At 39.7% G+C, this 16,522-nt stretch overlaps 1 protein-coding gene across 2 annotated transcripts in view; it reads left to right on the top strand.

Moving 5' to 3' along the window:
• LOC108428401 (PDZ domain-containing RING finger protein 4) overlaps positions 1–13,617 on the top strand; it is a 164,014-nt gene extending 150,397 nt beyond the window's left edge. For both annotated transcript variants that reach the window (XM_017699373.2, XM_017699374.2), the window contains 5 exons: positions 1,062–1,160; positions 6,780–6,842; positions 9,126–9,227; positions 10,227–10,355; positions 11,469–13,617. In XM_017699373.2, coding sequence (XP_017554862.1) covers positions 1,062–1,160; positions 6,780–6,842; positions 9,126–9,227; positions 10,227–10,355; positions 11,469–12,959 — 1,884 coding nt within the window. In that variant the 3' untranslated portion in view covers positions 12,960–13,617. The remainder of the gene's footprint in view (positions 1–1,061; positions 1,161–6,779; positions 6,843–9,125; positions 9,228–10,226; positions 10,356–11,468) is intronic.
• Positions 13,618–16,522: the final 2,905 nt, after the last annotated feature.

Here is a 16,522-nt window from a genome sequence, read left to right as displayed (position 1 = left end):
TGATTATTTTCTGTCTGTTTTAACTTATCAAACTTAAGGAAAACACAATATTGCGTGAATTTTTGTGATACTGTGCATCATAAAAATGTTGTGAAGTATTGATATATATATATATATATATATATATATATATATATATATATATATATATATATAATTTGCCATATTGCCCACCCAGATCAGAAAGTTATGCATTTGATATACATCTCAGTTGACTTTTCCTGTTAATATTCAGTCTTTCTAGCTGTGTTTCATAAATAAATATGAGTTTCTAACCTCGATTCTCTTCTGCCCTGGTGAAGTATGTGCATGGCTTTTACATTGTGAAAGTGATGGTTTTGATTTACATATATTTGAAGACAAATTACAACTGACACAATTTGAATAATTCTCACAGTTTCATTCTCTTTTTTTTTCTGGTATAAAATTTAAGAGCAGTCGACATTATGAAAACACATTGGTCAATAAAGCCTCATAGAGTGAATGCTGCGTGTACTATTAACTAGTTTCATTTGTGCTGGCAGGAGTTCTGTCTGAGAGCCGTCTGTGGTGGTTTGTTAAAGTTTTGTTTTCAGGAAACTGCAGTTGGAATCCTAGTTAGGAGGCATAAATTGTAGCTGAACCCTCTCTCACCAACTCCACAGTGGAGCAGCCAATGAATTTTTCATCTGCACAGCTTCTCTGTGGTTAAAGCTCAGCAATCACTGACTGAATAAATTAATGCTTATTAGCATAAGTACAGCTTATTTACAAACTATATATTAATATTAAAAAGGAATCGGCATATTAATGCACCGATATTCTTGGAAGTGGAAGTTAAAACTCTTATTTATTAAGATGTTTGGGTAATTTGCCCGATCCAGATTAAATATTTCATGCATGGATACATAATTTCAGATGGCTGTTTACTTGGTGGTTTGGTGTTGTGAGTGTGACTGTGAGTGAGAACTCCCCGCACAAAATATTTGTCCTAGAAAAGTGCAACAAAACTTGAAGAGGTTATTTATCAGAAACCAGTCAAAATGTCAACATCTAACATTATGACTCTATTCATGTTGTAGGAGGTGGAGCTGTGTCGTTTGAACAGTCAGGAGAAGCTCGGCCTCACTCTGTGCTACAGGACAGATGATGAGGATGACATTGCAATCTACGTGTCAGAGGTTGGTATCATTTTGGAAATGCCAGCTCAATCACACAGCAAAAAATAAATAAAACGGGATCAGCCTTAACAGTGTGACTTTTCACACGCATACTAAATAAATGTGGATAAGTGATCGAGATTTTTTAGCACTGTGCCAAAACAGCCACTATGAATAAAGCCAGACTACAACACTGTGGGAATATCACCCATTGCACTAGCCTGAGCTTATTTGGCAGCCCTCACAATAAAATGACAGCTCAACTATCACACAGGTTCATTTATTATACATGAAAGAGGAACAGAGATGTAGTTTCCTCTGTATTAAAATGTAATTAGTTTTATTATACACCTAACGGAAAATATTAAACATATTAAAATAATACAACTGCAATGGCCCGGATTGATCCAGAAACAGCTGTACATTTAGTCCTAACATAAGAGAACAGACATCTGTAATCACTGTAGGCAATCATGGCCTTGAACATATAGCTGAAACTCAAGGCACCAGCCAAGACAGGATGGCAAACTGGCAGCAAAGAAGGGCATAAGCCGGCTAATCATCAAATTGTAGTTCCATGAATTTCACCCCAGGTATACCAGCCTCCACCTACAAATGAAGAAAGGACCTAAAGTTAAAACAAAGGTCAGCAACAGTTGGTTTGGGCTGCCAATACAGAACATAACCTAGAATTTAACCAAACAAAAAAAACAACACATTAACAAAAAAAAATCCAACATAACAGTAATCAAAACTTTGATGAGGAGAAGCTTTTCATTAATTAAAAAAAAGATACACAAAAAAAGAAATGAAGGGCAAAGACAGCAGCAGTGCATCGACTGCTCACTTTAAAACAAACAGTACATGTGAGTTGATGCAATATGATTGCAATGGCATTGGCACAAGATTACCTGCATATTATAAAACCAACACATTGCAGTATATGCTGCAGACATATGTAGGACGGGAAACTTGAAACCTAAACACAAACAAAACAGTTAAAAAGACATTCAGTATCAAATTAGCGTTACAAATAAAATTATGCTCAGCATACCCCTTCATATATCCAAACCCCAGGAAGCAGATTTCAATCATTATTTGCCTGAAACAACATTAGAAACCTGCCATTTTAAAGATGCACAGAATTAACACAGGTGCCGAGAATTACAAATTTTTGGTCAAGCCCTTAAAGGTACACTAAACCTGGTTACATAAATATCATTTGTATATTCTTTGAAATTAATAGTACACAATTAACAATATACTCTAAGGGCCAGTATCACAGACTATGATTAAGGCTAAGCCTAGACTACAAATAATTTCCAGTGGTGTTTTACTATTAACACAGCATTTTAGAATAGACCTAATCCATGTCCAGGATACTTAGCACTAGATTGAAGTATTTTGACAAAAACTGTTGTCTGCTACAGTTGCTCATTGCCAAAAGCAGTTTAAGTTTATGCGATTATGGATTAATAGTAGTTTAACTACATCACTATAACATAATTAAAATGGTTTCTTTAGTTAGCAAGGCCCTGTCTAAGTTATCATGTTCTGCCTCTGATACAAACTGGTCCTTATTATGGCCATAATATTGGCATAAAGGTAGCAATACGATAAACAAAGTACTGTGACTGACAGCATATCTTTATAAATAAAAGCACACAACCAAACACAACTCTACTATTTTGAAACACTGGTAAACGCATGTTCATTAAAAATGTAGGAGATCTGCTGCATATCAGTACCAGCAAGAGACCACCCATTTTCTTTCTGGTCTTTGAGGCTTTCAGAGATGTTGACTCTCCCTCTGAATTGTTTGCGGACAAAGAATAACAAGCCTATGATGATTATAATTACCCCTTCTAAGAATACAGCATGATCTGCTAGAAAGGCATTTGGGCTGCATGTCAATGAGACAGAAAGACCCCAGTGCAAATATGACTTAATCAAAAGTGACATTTGAATTTGATACTTCTCTCCTGGCTACTACACTGTGTACTGGACTTAATAGGCATGTTTGGGTAGTTTTATTTGTCATGGCATTATGGCTTGATTGAAGGTTTCCTCAATGTGCAAAGTAAGAGCACACTAGAATAATATGAACGAGATGTTAATGACATGGTTCTGTAACACACTGATTATGGGGACTTGTTTTAGACCCGAGTGCTGTTGCATTAGGTTTATTTGTGTAGTGTTGTCCTGATTGTGACAAGAACATTGACAAACAGCCCTTTGACACAGTTTACATTTTAGTTTACATTGGCACTGGTTACAGTATAAGCTGGTTTTAGGGCCGCTGCTAAATATTGCCAGCAAATTACTAGGAAATCGAACTGAGTGTGGGATGTGACAGCAACAAGTGAGAACTAACATTATACCAATACCCAAACACAGGACAGATATATTGAGTAATTCAGAGTACTAGCCATGATGGGCTTCAGGTTTATTTGTTTAGCCTATTATTGCTGTATCAAAATGAACTGCCTCAAATATAGCAGTTTATTTGCTTGTCTATCAATGAGGATTTGAATGGTCCTCTGTGAAGAAATGAAGTGATGCTCTTTTACTGCTCTTTACAGACAAGCATTTAAATCCTTAGAAATTAGTTACATAGAAATAAGCAACTTCAACTTCAAACTGGTGCTTTAGCAGGGATTTTTGATAAAACCTTTGATCCGTATACAGTGTATCTTGTTTGGGCCCTGGTTCATATATAAAAATGCAGAAATTGATTATTGTAAATCTGCAGCAACATGCAGATATATCACAGTAGTTTTGTAAACAATTTACTGTGTTACTGTGTGCAGCTCTTCTTTAACCCCTTGAATGGTCAACGCCCACTGGTGGGCCCAGAGTTTTATTATGCACTTCTACAACCTCAGAATAGCTCAGCCAGTTTGCATTGAAGTCCCTGTAATTACTAAATAATAAGCCTTAGGATGTAATTAGCTAGGATTTTAGGAATATTGATTTACTGCTAACATAATGTAGCACTGTTACCATTACTGTTAGTGATGCAACTAGTAGCCAGTAATTCACTATAATTTAACAGTCTATTGTTTCATTCCATATATTGTACAGAGGTCTGGGGCTACTTTTCATTTATTTAATTTCCAATCAAAAAGTAAAAATGAATCTTTCAGGAGATTTTCCGAGGACATTAGATATAAGATATTCCAGGAAGGAAGTGGAAAGTCAAAGGAAAATAAATGAAAAAAAACAGGACTTAATTTGAAATGACTGACATACAGAAAATGAGACTCCCAACAACCGCACATGACCTGGAAGACCACCAAACCCATCACCAGATAAATAGCACTTAAATCGTTCATCTTTGAGAGAGAGAGGAGAAAATCAAGCTCCACTCTTACTTTAGATCTGAAAACATCCACAGCTGTTTCTGTCCATCTTTCTACTGTGAGACGAATAACTCAACTCTGAAAGAATGTGTAGCTGAGAAGAAGCCCTTACTGAGAAAATGAAACAGACAAAAACAAGAATATTTGCAAACAAAGCAGCTGCTGGTGGTCTTAGAATAATTGGGATTATGTGGATTGTGAGAAGCAGAAAATGTAACCAACTTCTAATGCTGAACTTTGGAGGTGTTGAAAAATATTCCTGCAAATTTATTTGAAAAACTGAAAGCAAGTCTCCTGAAAAGAACATTAAACATAATTATTTTAATTAAAAAATCTGACATTTGTTTAGGCTTCTGTGTAATTTTCTTTTAAAGATACAATTTCTGCTTTTTTCTCTGATGCTGAAAAATGAATAATTCATACTTAATGGTCATTTTGATGGGAAATGAAAAATAGTGATCTGTGAGCCATATACTACTTGATATCCTATATGCCTTATGCACCTGTAAATAACTGTAAATTGTTCAGTACGGCAAGTATTAGCCAAAACACTGACATACGCCCACCTCTCTCTTGGCACTGCAAAAAATGACTGCTTCCAAAAATCATGGTGTGTGTATGTTAGACAGATTTGGTCGAGGGGGTTCTTCTCCCACTTGTTGGCACCAAATCCAAAGCCACTGTCCTCCTTTCTGCCAAACTTGCTCCTAGATTCATTTGAAGTCAACTCGGAGCCGCAAGGTACTTGCAGAAGAGACTCCTGCTGAATATAGATATGCTGGCGCCAGTCAGTGGTTGCAGGCTTATTAAAATCTTCACTCCATAAAATTGAAGACTACAGATGCGTGGCCTGTGCTATCTGCCATATTATACGCTGCTCTTGATGTACTGCCTTTGCTCTCAGTTGTAAAACTGTGAAGGAGGATCACAGTAATGCACTGTAATCCATTTTATGAGGAAAGTGTATTTGTATTGAAATTGTCCCTTTCACAAATGATTCAGTTTCTACAATAATAAACATAATAATAATAATAATGAAGTGATAACATTCATAACTATGTAAAAATAGGGATGTAAGGATGGCGCCGTAACAAATTACTGTGTGAAGAATCTTCGTCACAACCCATGAAAGACATGACTTTCATAGTCTATCTAGATAATCTAATCGACAAGAGAACAGAATGCTGTAATGGAAGCACTGCTTTAACAGATGAACAGGACATATCTGTGGCATCTTGTAGTGTGGCTGTCTCTGTCAGTATGATCGCACACTGTGGCAGGTCATCATTCGAAAGAGTTGGGTCTGGAGTGTGTTATGAAGATGGAAGACCTCAATTGTCAGTCATCTCTAGAGATGTGCTATGATTTTCCAGAGTGAAACAAATGAGGTGAGACAAGAATTGACTGGCCATTGAAAGATGGCGCTGCCCCTTTACTTAGTATCATTAGTCACAGAGGATCGTGGGATTGATAAACCTGTGAATCATGAGCCAGTCATGCTTTTAAATTTCCGAGAAATTTCAGAAGGTATGAATAATGCCTAGGGAATGTAAATGTAAGGGAATATTATTCTATATTCATAGCATTAGTGATTGATCAACAATCTGTTATATTTCTAAATTAAAAAACAGTTGTAAAAAAATTCTACCCATTGAAACAATGACTGTGAAGCTTTCATTTGAGGGCATATACCTCTATATCGGGTGAACCATATAATAATCCTTTTATACATATACACAGTCCTTTTATACATAGACCACTCATTTTAGGGGTCATCCCTGCATAATCTTAAATAAAACTGCCATGCAAATCGTTTGTAATTTGTTTATTACAGGAAGTCTGTGACTCTTCCACGTGTGCCAGATCTGTAATGCAGCCATTTTTAGTTTCTGTTTGTTTCAAGGGCCTTCTTCCATTCAGTCACTGAAATACATGTGCACCAGGGTTAAAGCAACTGATTTCCCAGTAAGGAAATATAATGTTTTTGCTCATGGAAAATCTGTAGTTGCTTTAATATGCTTTGGGTCATTGTTCTGTGTGATACTGAAATGACTGGTATTTGTGAAAAGGCTTTGATTCCTATAAGGTTCACTCAATAAACTTCACATAAGGTTCACGGCTGAGAAAAACGCTTTTAAGCCTAAGGCTTTTGCACAGTACTACAGATGACAATACACCTGAATCAAAGATAGTCATTGTTTCAATGTGTCCAGTTATGTAAAAACTGCTCTGTACATTCTTTTCATTCCTAATTATGCAATCTCACGCTTTCCCCTAGATTGGACCAAACAGCATCGCAGCGCGAGACGGCCGTATCCGGGAAGGGGACCGTATTTTGCAGGTAGATTTCAGCATGCCAGCCTCATTAGACACCCGTGAGGAGCTCTTTATGCCAGCAGAGCAGTCATTGTCTCACAGTTAGAGGCCTCTTTCATTTTTAATGGCTGTACATTAAGCCTGAGTGTAACCCCCCTCAGTGTTTCCCGGCTGTTACAGTGTCGGAGTCAGCAGTGGCAGCCCGCAGGGGTGTGCACACTTTTACATCCTGGTTTAGGAGAGAGAGAGAGAGAGAGAGAGAGAGAGAGAGCGCGAGAGAGAGAGAGAGAGCGCTTTAGCCTCTGATGGATCTTCGAAGTAGGGAGGGGGTCTCCACAGTACCATTACTTCGGACCCATGTTGTGGGGGTATGTGTAGTGTGCATGTGTGTGTGCACTGATGGGCCCTCCAGGGCAGGGAGGAGGTCTCCTTGGCATCATTAGCCTGGAGCAGTGTTGCTGCGCTGGTCACATCGAGAAGCTGATGTGTCCCTGTTGAGCATTTTAAAGTGCACTATTACAGCCTCTCAAGAGCTACTCTACTTCACGCTTAGGTATTTTTGGCTACAATCACACCTTTACTAAAGCGGTTCTTAATCTCCTTTTTGCTGACTGAGGCTATTGCAAGCAGTTATAGCTATTTAAGTTATAGTAGTAACTATAACTGTGTTTAGACTGCTTCCAGCTATCTGAAGAGGAAATCCACCACTCTACTGCCAGTTGCCTTTACAATGAAAAGAAAAGGCACATGCAAATAAAATGTAAGATTACTGTGAAACAAACACCAGTAATCCAGACACAGTACTGTGTTGGTCTCTGGAGCACAAATATAACATCACATGAAACGAATTAATGCAAGTTTTGGCTTCTGCAGCCTTTTCTTGCTAAGCTTTCCAGCTTAACTTTAAAAGGACCATATCACAGAAGTACAAATTTTCCTTGCTTTTTAAGTAAAATAGTTATCTTTCACTTCCCAATCCATACATTAAAAACTGGAAAAACAGCCTATTTTGAGTCCATAATGTAATGTAAATAACAGTATGGGCCCTGTAAACATCACCTGAAAAAAAAGAGAATCTGCTTTTCTCTTTGTCCACCCTCAACCTGGCTTGTTTTGGCATTCATAGAAATGCTCAAGCTTCTTTAATTGCCTCGAGGCTAGCGTTGTGAGTGTATGTCAGGCTAGTCTGTGTGGGTGGGTACACAAGCTTATTGATGTGTGTGTGTGTGTGTGTGTGTGTGTGTGTGTGTGTGTGTGTGTGTGTGTGCTGTTTGTAAATGCATACCTGGTTGTCTGTGCCTGTCACTGATTGGTGTGGTGCAGGTTTGCAGGGCAGATACTGTTATCCTTGCAGTGACTGCATCATTACTCATATCCCAAGAAAGATGGACGCTGGCTGTCACGGACTGCTTAATTGTGTGGCTGGTTGAATGTGAGCCGGTAGCACATCAACACTCTGTCACATGAGCGTTTACATTATTGCCTCAATAGTGACTGCTAAAGTTCACCTGGAATGAGTGTGTTGACCAATGTCCTGTTTCTCCAGCATGTCTGTCAGCCAATTCCATTCTTAATGCTTCCTATGGTATATTAAGCCAGTAAAATGTTCAGCCTTGACATCAAATCTGATAGATACACAGCTTTTACTTCTTCTGATCAGTGTAAAACCTTCTTTAAAAGAATCCCTTTAGCTGTTAAATTGATAGATTGGTGTAATAACTGAAATGTAGTCAGTCAGACTTATCTATCCTCTTTGGTGTTTGAAGATGTCTTCTTAAGTTTTACACTGGTGTTATGAGGCCAATGTAGCTTACAAATAACACAGGGGGTCTTAGTTGATGATTGACTACATTTGGAGTATAAGGGGAAACTTTGTCAATTTTTTTGCCCAACTATCACTTTAAGAAAAACTCTGGTGTCAAATACTCTAGAGACTAAACATGGGCCATATGGCAGACATACAATGTCTGATATGCATCATAATATTTTGTTTTTATGTGGTTTGCCAAGTTGCACCAGATAATAGTGCAGTATTTAAAATCAAAAACAGCACACAATGATTTTTATTCAAATATCGCAGACTTTGTTCAGGCTATAATAAATAAGGAAAAATTAAGCTCTCTTTGTAATGAAATATGCTTTTCACATATGTACACCTATGAATATGTTCACAATATGCATAGTAAAGCTTATTGTAAAATGTATCATTGCTCAACCTTACTGGAAGCATAAGGTCTTTATAGGGTTTGTTTTAGCTTCTTCGCTTTAGACTGAAACTAAGCATTGTTTGCTCTGTATTTTAACTCAGATAAATGGTCAGGATGTGCAGGACAGAGAAGAGGCAGTGGCTGTGCTCTCTAGTGAAGACTGCAGAAACATTGTGCTGCTTGTAGCCAGACCAGAGATGCCGGTAAGTAGACTAATACATATACACACTCTTATACTATATACACATGCATGCATGCACATATGCACACACACACACACACACACACACACACACGCACACACACATTTGTAGCCCCCCCAGACCAACACTGATGAATGCAAGAATACACACAGCATCTCATGCTATAATAGCCCCACTTAAAGCACTCTAGGACTCTTGAAGGTGTTGTCCTCCCGTACGCAGCAGAGCATAAACAGACCTGGCATTTGCTTTGATTTATAGAGGTGGCCATTTTGATTTCCTCCAGTAAACATGCTTGGGGCAGAGGATGTGCCCTGCCCTCTCCTCATGCTGATGACCAACACATTCACCCAGTCGTGTTTTATTTTCACGCACTGCCAGTGTAATTGACTTCCAGCCGTCACCCATAAAAACTAATAGCATACTAATACTGCACAGTTCAAGCCTCAGACCAAGCTGAATGGTCATGACAGGCCGGAGCAGCGGAGCTCATACAGCCATTAATGGACCTTCTTCTCTCTCAATGTAATTAAATACATCTCTGATAATAAATTTGAAACCATAAATATGGATTATGCTTTATGGACAAGCACCCAGCAGAGAGCTGATGTAAGAAATTAAAGGAGAGGGTCAGCAGGACACTAGGTTTCGTATTGATCATTTGATACGAGAGCTTGGTTCATTAAATGCTTTGCACAAAGTTTATTATCCTGCTGTAGAGCCGTCTAATGTGCACTGCAAAATTTCATAATGTAAGAGGTTCAGGCTTGTACATCGCTAAATTGTCATGATCATAGAGCATAGATGACTCTACACACAAAGCTTTTTGTACATAAACTAGAAGTGTCCACAGTTCTTGATTAAAGCTAACAGGGTTAGTTCTGTACTCATGCTTAGTCAAGGCTCATTAGAGTTTGTTACTCATGCTTGGTTTATGCAATACAGTCAAACTCTCTCCCAATAACTCACCCTCTCTTTCCTGTCTCTGTATCTCTGCAGTTGGATGATGCAGCCTGGCTGGATGATGAGCACAGTGAGTTTTTGGAGGAACTCAAAATGGAGATGCTTGAAGAACAGAGGAGAGAGGAGGAGGAGATGGAAAGAGCAGCCAGAGAAGAGGAAGAACAGGTGGGTGGTGGAAAATAGAAGAGCAGTGAGTCCTAGTAACCCTGTGCCGCATGGGAGCATAAACAGTAGCTTGTTCAGACCTTTGTGGGTTTTGCTGCAGATTGGATTATTTGGGATATCATGAATGTGTCTGACACACAATTTTGCATATTACTCTGCGTGACATGCATAGTTGATTTCTTTAGAATGAGAATTTTGTTTGATGTTAATGTGGTTTGATTTTAATATAGTTCCCCATAATCACACAAAAAGTACAAGTGTCTGAAATCTCGGTGACTATACTTTAACTAAGTGTAGAACCTCCACAATATGTCCAAACATGGTGTGACTGATTTTCTGGTTAGACCTTGCTGGAACCATCAAGAATGGTAGGGTGTTACAAATTGCCTACGTATTAGTTTCAGCAAAGTTTTTTCATCACACATTATATAGTGAGCATAACAGTGAGTGATCTTTGAATCTGATCTTTGAAACTTTTACATGAATTTCAAAATTGCTGAATGGATGGAATTTTTGAATTGACGTGGCATCTACTGCCCAATCTCAATATCCAGTCTTTTCCAGACTTACAGGCATGTAAATTTAACATATGAAGGGCTGTGTGGAAAGGAAAATACTCAAAAATAAATAAATAAATAAACCTCTGACCTTCCTGTTTAAAGTTTTTAACATGGTCACAGATTTGCTTAAGTTTGAATAGTAGAATAGAAATTGTGCATAATTGTAAATATTTCTTCTTCATTTTATTTGTAAGTTTTCTTTGTTTTAAAATTTTCAAATATCAAAAATATGTGAATATTCTAAAAATATCCTGATAACAGTGATTTACTCTCTCTGTTAATGACTCCCACATCAAGCCCCTTCACTTCCATCATTACATGGATATAGAGTTAGATTAGATTGGAGTTAGGTTGAGTTGAGGTTAAGGCTAGGGTTACTGTTAGGTTTAGAGTTATGGAAAAGTAAAGTCCTTCAATAAGCATTTAAAACAAATCAACAGTGTACCATGAAAATAATGTGTTACTCATTTTTGTGTTTTTTTAATGAAAATGCCTTATTTTATGAAAAAAAAAAGTTGCATCTCTGACTTCAAAAATGTCTCACTGTCATTAGGGCAGGAAGACAGATCCAGAGGACATCATGGCTGGTAGTGCTTCCTGCTCCTTCAGTCAAGAGAGGACATGTGGTGCTGGAGCCCAGCGCCACTGTTCTGACACCTCCGACCACAATGTTCTGGCCCAGATCCAGAAGAGGCTGTCCCAGTGTTTGCGGCAGCGGCGGGAGGCGGTGGGCCAGAGAAGTGAGTCCCCGGGGCTGGCTAGATGTTCTGGGGAGGGACTGGAGGGGGAGGAATCTGAAGGTGACCGCTACCAGCAACTTTTGGAGCTGAAATGCCAGATCCGTAACAGTGGCGAGTACGATTTGTTCTACAGCCGCAGCAGCACCATTGAGTGTAGTCTGACGGAGCAAAGTGGTGGGGTGGAGCGGGAGCTGCGCCTCCTCAATGAGGAGCTGCGCAGCATCGAGCTGGAGTGCCAGAGCATCATGCAAGCACACCAGCTACGGAAGAAAGACCAGCGGCAGTCGGTGCCAGCCAAAGAGCAGCTGCAGTGGAGTCCTCGTCGTGGATGTGGACAGCAGCAGGGAAGCAAACTGGCTAATATCAATGAGCATCCAGAGAAGTCAGACAAGGACAGTTCAAGTGCTTACAATACAGCAGAGAGCTCCCGCAGTACACCACTGGCTATGGACCGCTCTCCAGAGCATTCACTTCAGAGGATGGTCAGCCTCACCAATCAGAAGAACCTGAAGAGCAGTCTGAGCAGTCTGATTGCGGGATGTGGCTCACCCCCGTGTCCTGCTGTGAGGAGGGCTCCTAGTGGGAGCCCTGATCATAGTAATCCCTCAGAGTCAGAGCAGACTCCCCCAGCAGAAGACGAAAGCTCCCCAAAGAAGGGGAAGGCTCTAGACTCAAGGATCCCCTACCTCTCCCACCGTCACCAGCAAGCGGATGTTCCAGCCCATGCCAGGCACTACCAGAGCTACATGCAGCTGGTTCAGCAGCGTTCAGCGGTGGAGTACGGCCAGAGTCAGCTGAGCCTGCTGGCAGCAGGTGGCCCACAGGCCCCCCGGCCTTCAGAGCCCAAGATGGAGTGGAAGGTGAAAGTGCGGAGTGATGGGACGCGCTATATCACCAAGAGGCCGGTGCGGGATAGGCTGCTGAGAGAGCGGGCACTCAAAATCAAGGAGGAGCGCAGTGGCGGGATGACAACAGACGATGACGCCATGAGCGAGATGAAGATGGGCCGATACTGGAGCAAGGAAGAGCGCAAGCAGCAGCTGCTGAGGGCCAAAGAGCAACGGCGACGACGGGAACTCATGCAGCGCTGCCGGTTGGACAGCCTGAAGGAGAGCCCACAGAGCAGTGGGGAGGGCCGCAAGGAGGTCAGTATCATCGAGCTCAGCCACCGCAAGATGATGAAGAAGCGCAACAAAAAGATTCTGGACAACTGGATGACCATCCAGGAGCTGATGACACATGGAGCAAAAGCACCAGAAGGGGCCAAAGTTCACAACGCCTTCCTTTCTGTTACAACTGTATAGAGAGCCACTCAACTCAGACTCAAACTCTACCCCATGTGGTATGATCTACTTTTGCCTCGTTCAATGTGGCGATTTTTATGAAAGGGAAAAGAAGAATATTTTTCTCACTTTGTTATTAATAAACATTTTGTAAGCAGTTTATCAACAGATTCATCACATTTTTAATGGGAATCATTTTTGTCCACAGTTTTTGAAGACAGTTTTTCATGTCACCCTCAGTGAGAAACTCTTCAGTGCAACAATTCCAAAGCACTAATTTATGTTGAAAGCTGCTTGTTTTTTTCTCTTTTCTTTCCCCATGAGTTCTGTTCTTCACTGCATCCTTGTCTCAGTTATGCATCCTGTTCATGTTCGAGTTTCTGTTAATCTGAATGTAAATCACCATGTAATTATTTGCTTAAAATTTTAATCTTGTTAATGGTTTCATTTTTCATTTGGTTGGTTCTTGAAAGGAAATTAAGTTTCATATCTCATGCCATAACAAAATTCCATCAAGCTACTATATTCTATGGAAAACTTTGCCGCCTCAATCTTAGACACTGTAAGATTTTTGTGTGATTTTTCCAAAAAAGAAAAGAAAAAAAAAAGAAAAAAGGTCTGACCAATCTAGTCACAACACAGTCACCAGCAACAGGCCTATGGCAGCAGTCAGGCCTAAGGTAAACAGCTTATGGACAAATATTTTTCTCTGTGCATTTCAGTGATAAAGCTGCACCATTAGGCATTTGGCTAATGTTCTGTGGGGCCAGTGTTCCTCATTTTTGGTCCAGTTGAACCCTTGAACTGCAATGTTTCCCTTGCTCTAAGGCTGCTGATTTAATTTGTCAAGGGCTTGATTATTTGCTGATCAGTTGACTCAGATGTATTAGAGCAAAGAAAGCACTGTTCTAACCCAAGGGCTGAGAATGAGAGGCACAAGGTAAAGTTTAGGCATTTAGGAAGGGGGTCAGAATTAGGGTTTGGGGAATGTTGTCACTGGAGGAGAACATTGAAAATGCCAAAATATGTCTCAGTATGTCTACAATTACTATATAAACACTATTAGTGTGTTACAGTGTGCCTTCAGTGGGCGAGTCAGTGCTATAACTCCATTTATCATTGTTAAAGCTGTTAACAGTAGCAGAAAATGTCTCATCTAGAACACCTGATTCAACTGAGAAAAACTATTTAACGAGCTCCTCATGGGCTAAGTCAAGTAGGTAGCATAGGGAAAACACACAAATGTGCATAGTGTGGGGTCTCCAGGACCAGGATTGGGAACTCCTGCTATAAGACATTTAAACAGGTGAAATAAGAAATAAATGGGGTGAATGCAGGTGGAATGCAATGGCACTGCCTAACTCAGTAGCCTTTATCTACCAGTCACCACAGACTAGCAGTGCTGATCTAGGATCAGTTTCCCACATAGCTGTATTCATTATAATACACAAGAGAACTGCATTGTTACATTACATTAGTACATTGAGAAATATGTGATGCTGTATTCAGACATGTTGCCAAATATTAAATTCAGTATTGCCCTCAACAACGAGTCTTTCTAAGTCTCAGCTAAAGTATTGTAACCCAGCACGTGCCCGAGCCTGCATTCTCCATTTGTGCTTTGATGAGTCCCAAATCACATGACAAGATCCTGGAATCTGGATATGCATAATTAATACTGTGTGTCAACATGGTTTCTCAAATTGCTACCTAGCGCTGTTGGTTCATGGCTGTTAACAGTTACACATTTTCAGGGGTAAGCAGAATATCAAGCAGTACAGCACTCTTACTGTCAATTTGTCAAAAGGTCTTTTTGTTTCTGTTACTCCGCCTTCATTTTAAATTTGCTTTGCAGTAAGAAACTGTAGATTTCACCTGTAAATTTCTGTAATTGTACTGACTAAATGTTAATTGTCCTATTTCAAGTAATATGTAGTAGGCTTACCTGGCCAGGTGAATGTGTGGTCATTGTGATACTTTGACATTGAAATAAATTGTTGTTTTTTTCTTAAAAAAAAAAAAAAAAAAATCTGTTAATATGCAGAGTTTTTTTCAATCTGGTATTTTGATGAGCAAGACTCACTGGTTAAATAGTATCATTTCCAGTACCACAGTAGGAAATGTATTATAAGTATGCTGATTTAGAATTATGAATCCTTTAGTACGATGCCCTTTTAGGTCACTTTCTCATCAGCATGTTAAATGATCCTTAATCAAACAAAACAGTGGGCAATTCTTTCACACTCCAATCATTTGTGCTCTATTAACATATGCACTCAGTGACTTCAGTGGCCTTGTGTCATAGCAGACTTGGAATACTTGTCTTTTCACACATTTTCCACTTTGTGTACTTAGAAATTTGCACAAAAATTCTGATTTAGCATCTGTTTAATTTTGAATGCATTGTTTTTCAAAATAGTCTGTTCCATTGAAGGTCCAGCTTTTTTTTTTTTTTTTTTTGAACAAATTCCAGGCGAGAGAGGATTCCTTACGGTTTATGGAGAGGTTAATGAGTCCCATCCATATCTCATCTCCTAAATGTCCTCTCAAACTTGTGTGCTGGCTTTTGACTCCGTTAGCATAACAATGAAAATCAGGTTCACCTGCTCAATGCCACTCGCCTCCCTGGTTCATTACTTAATTCACATGTACGCAGATGCCAATAAAATGCCTTCATGGGACCACACAGATCTGTGAGCAGGAGCCTCTACATCAGCTAATTAAGTTCAGCTGCTGATATTCGCAAACGCGGTCAGGTATAATTAAAACTGAACCAGTGACAGCGCTGACATTTGTCAGAGCCATCCACCGAATCAAATACCAGGACTGACAGAAATGTCAAACTGATAGCAGCACTCGCTCTCCCCCCAGTCCCTTTCCTCACCGTGCCATGGTGTATGGCCACTGCCTGTGTTCTGAAGCTTTGTTGATAACCTTTAAAATTCCATGGGCAGCGCAAACGGCCAATGCCCTCCCATTATGCTATAGAAGGGCAGCAGGCTTTAGAGCAGTGCTGAGAGGATGCTTTAATACGCCGAGAGCCGGTCACTTTCATGACATTGTGAAAAGCCTTATCCCGACATTAGGAGGAGTAACAAAGCCATAGATGCTCTCGATAATGTAGCCATCGATGTCATTTTTGTGTATTTATGGTGCTTGTGATCTTTGATATGGTAATTGAAGTGGCATAATAATGAGCTTCCCTTGTGCAGATAGTGGAGTTGAGTGCTGAGATGGAGGTAATTTTATTTTGCCAGCTACTCAGAGATGATGCCTTCATGAAACTGGGAGAAAAGGCCTATATTTTCTGAAGAAAAAGAGGAGAAATGCACATCTGTAGTAGGACCCATTTTCTCTACTTCTGAGAAGCTTGGTGGGGATGTCCAAAAACAAGTGGAAATACAGCACAATTACTGCAGGACTGATCCAGAATCAGATCTCAGACTTTATGAAAATGATATCTGGTCGATTACACTAGCATTCAAAGGTTTGGAATCACACCAGATTAACAGTAGTTATAGTTGAGTTATTTTATATTCAATAATAACTTACACAGTAGGATTAAATATTACTGTAGATCACTA

Source organism: Pygocentrus nattereri, chromosome 11, assembly GCF_015220715.1.
Source record: "Pygocentrus nattereri isolate fPygNat1 chromosome 11, fPygNat1.pri, whole genome shotgun sequence".
Lineage (NCBI taxonomy): Eukaryota > Metazoa > Chordata > Actinopteri > Characiformes > Serrasalmidae > Pygocentrus > Pygocentrus nattereri.
The sequence above is the reverse complement of the archived record's forward strand: the minus strand, read 5'-3'. Positions and strand labels throughout refer to the sequence as shown.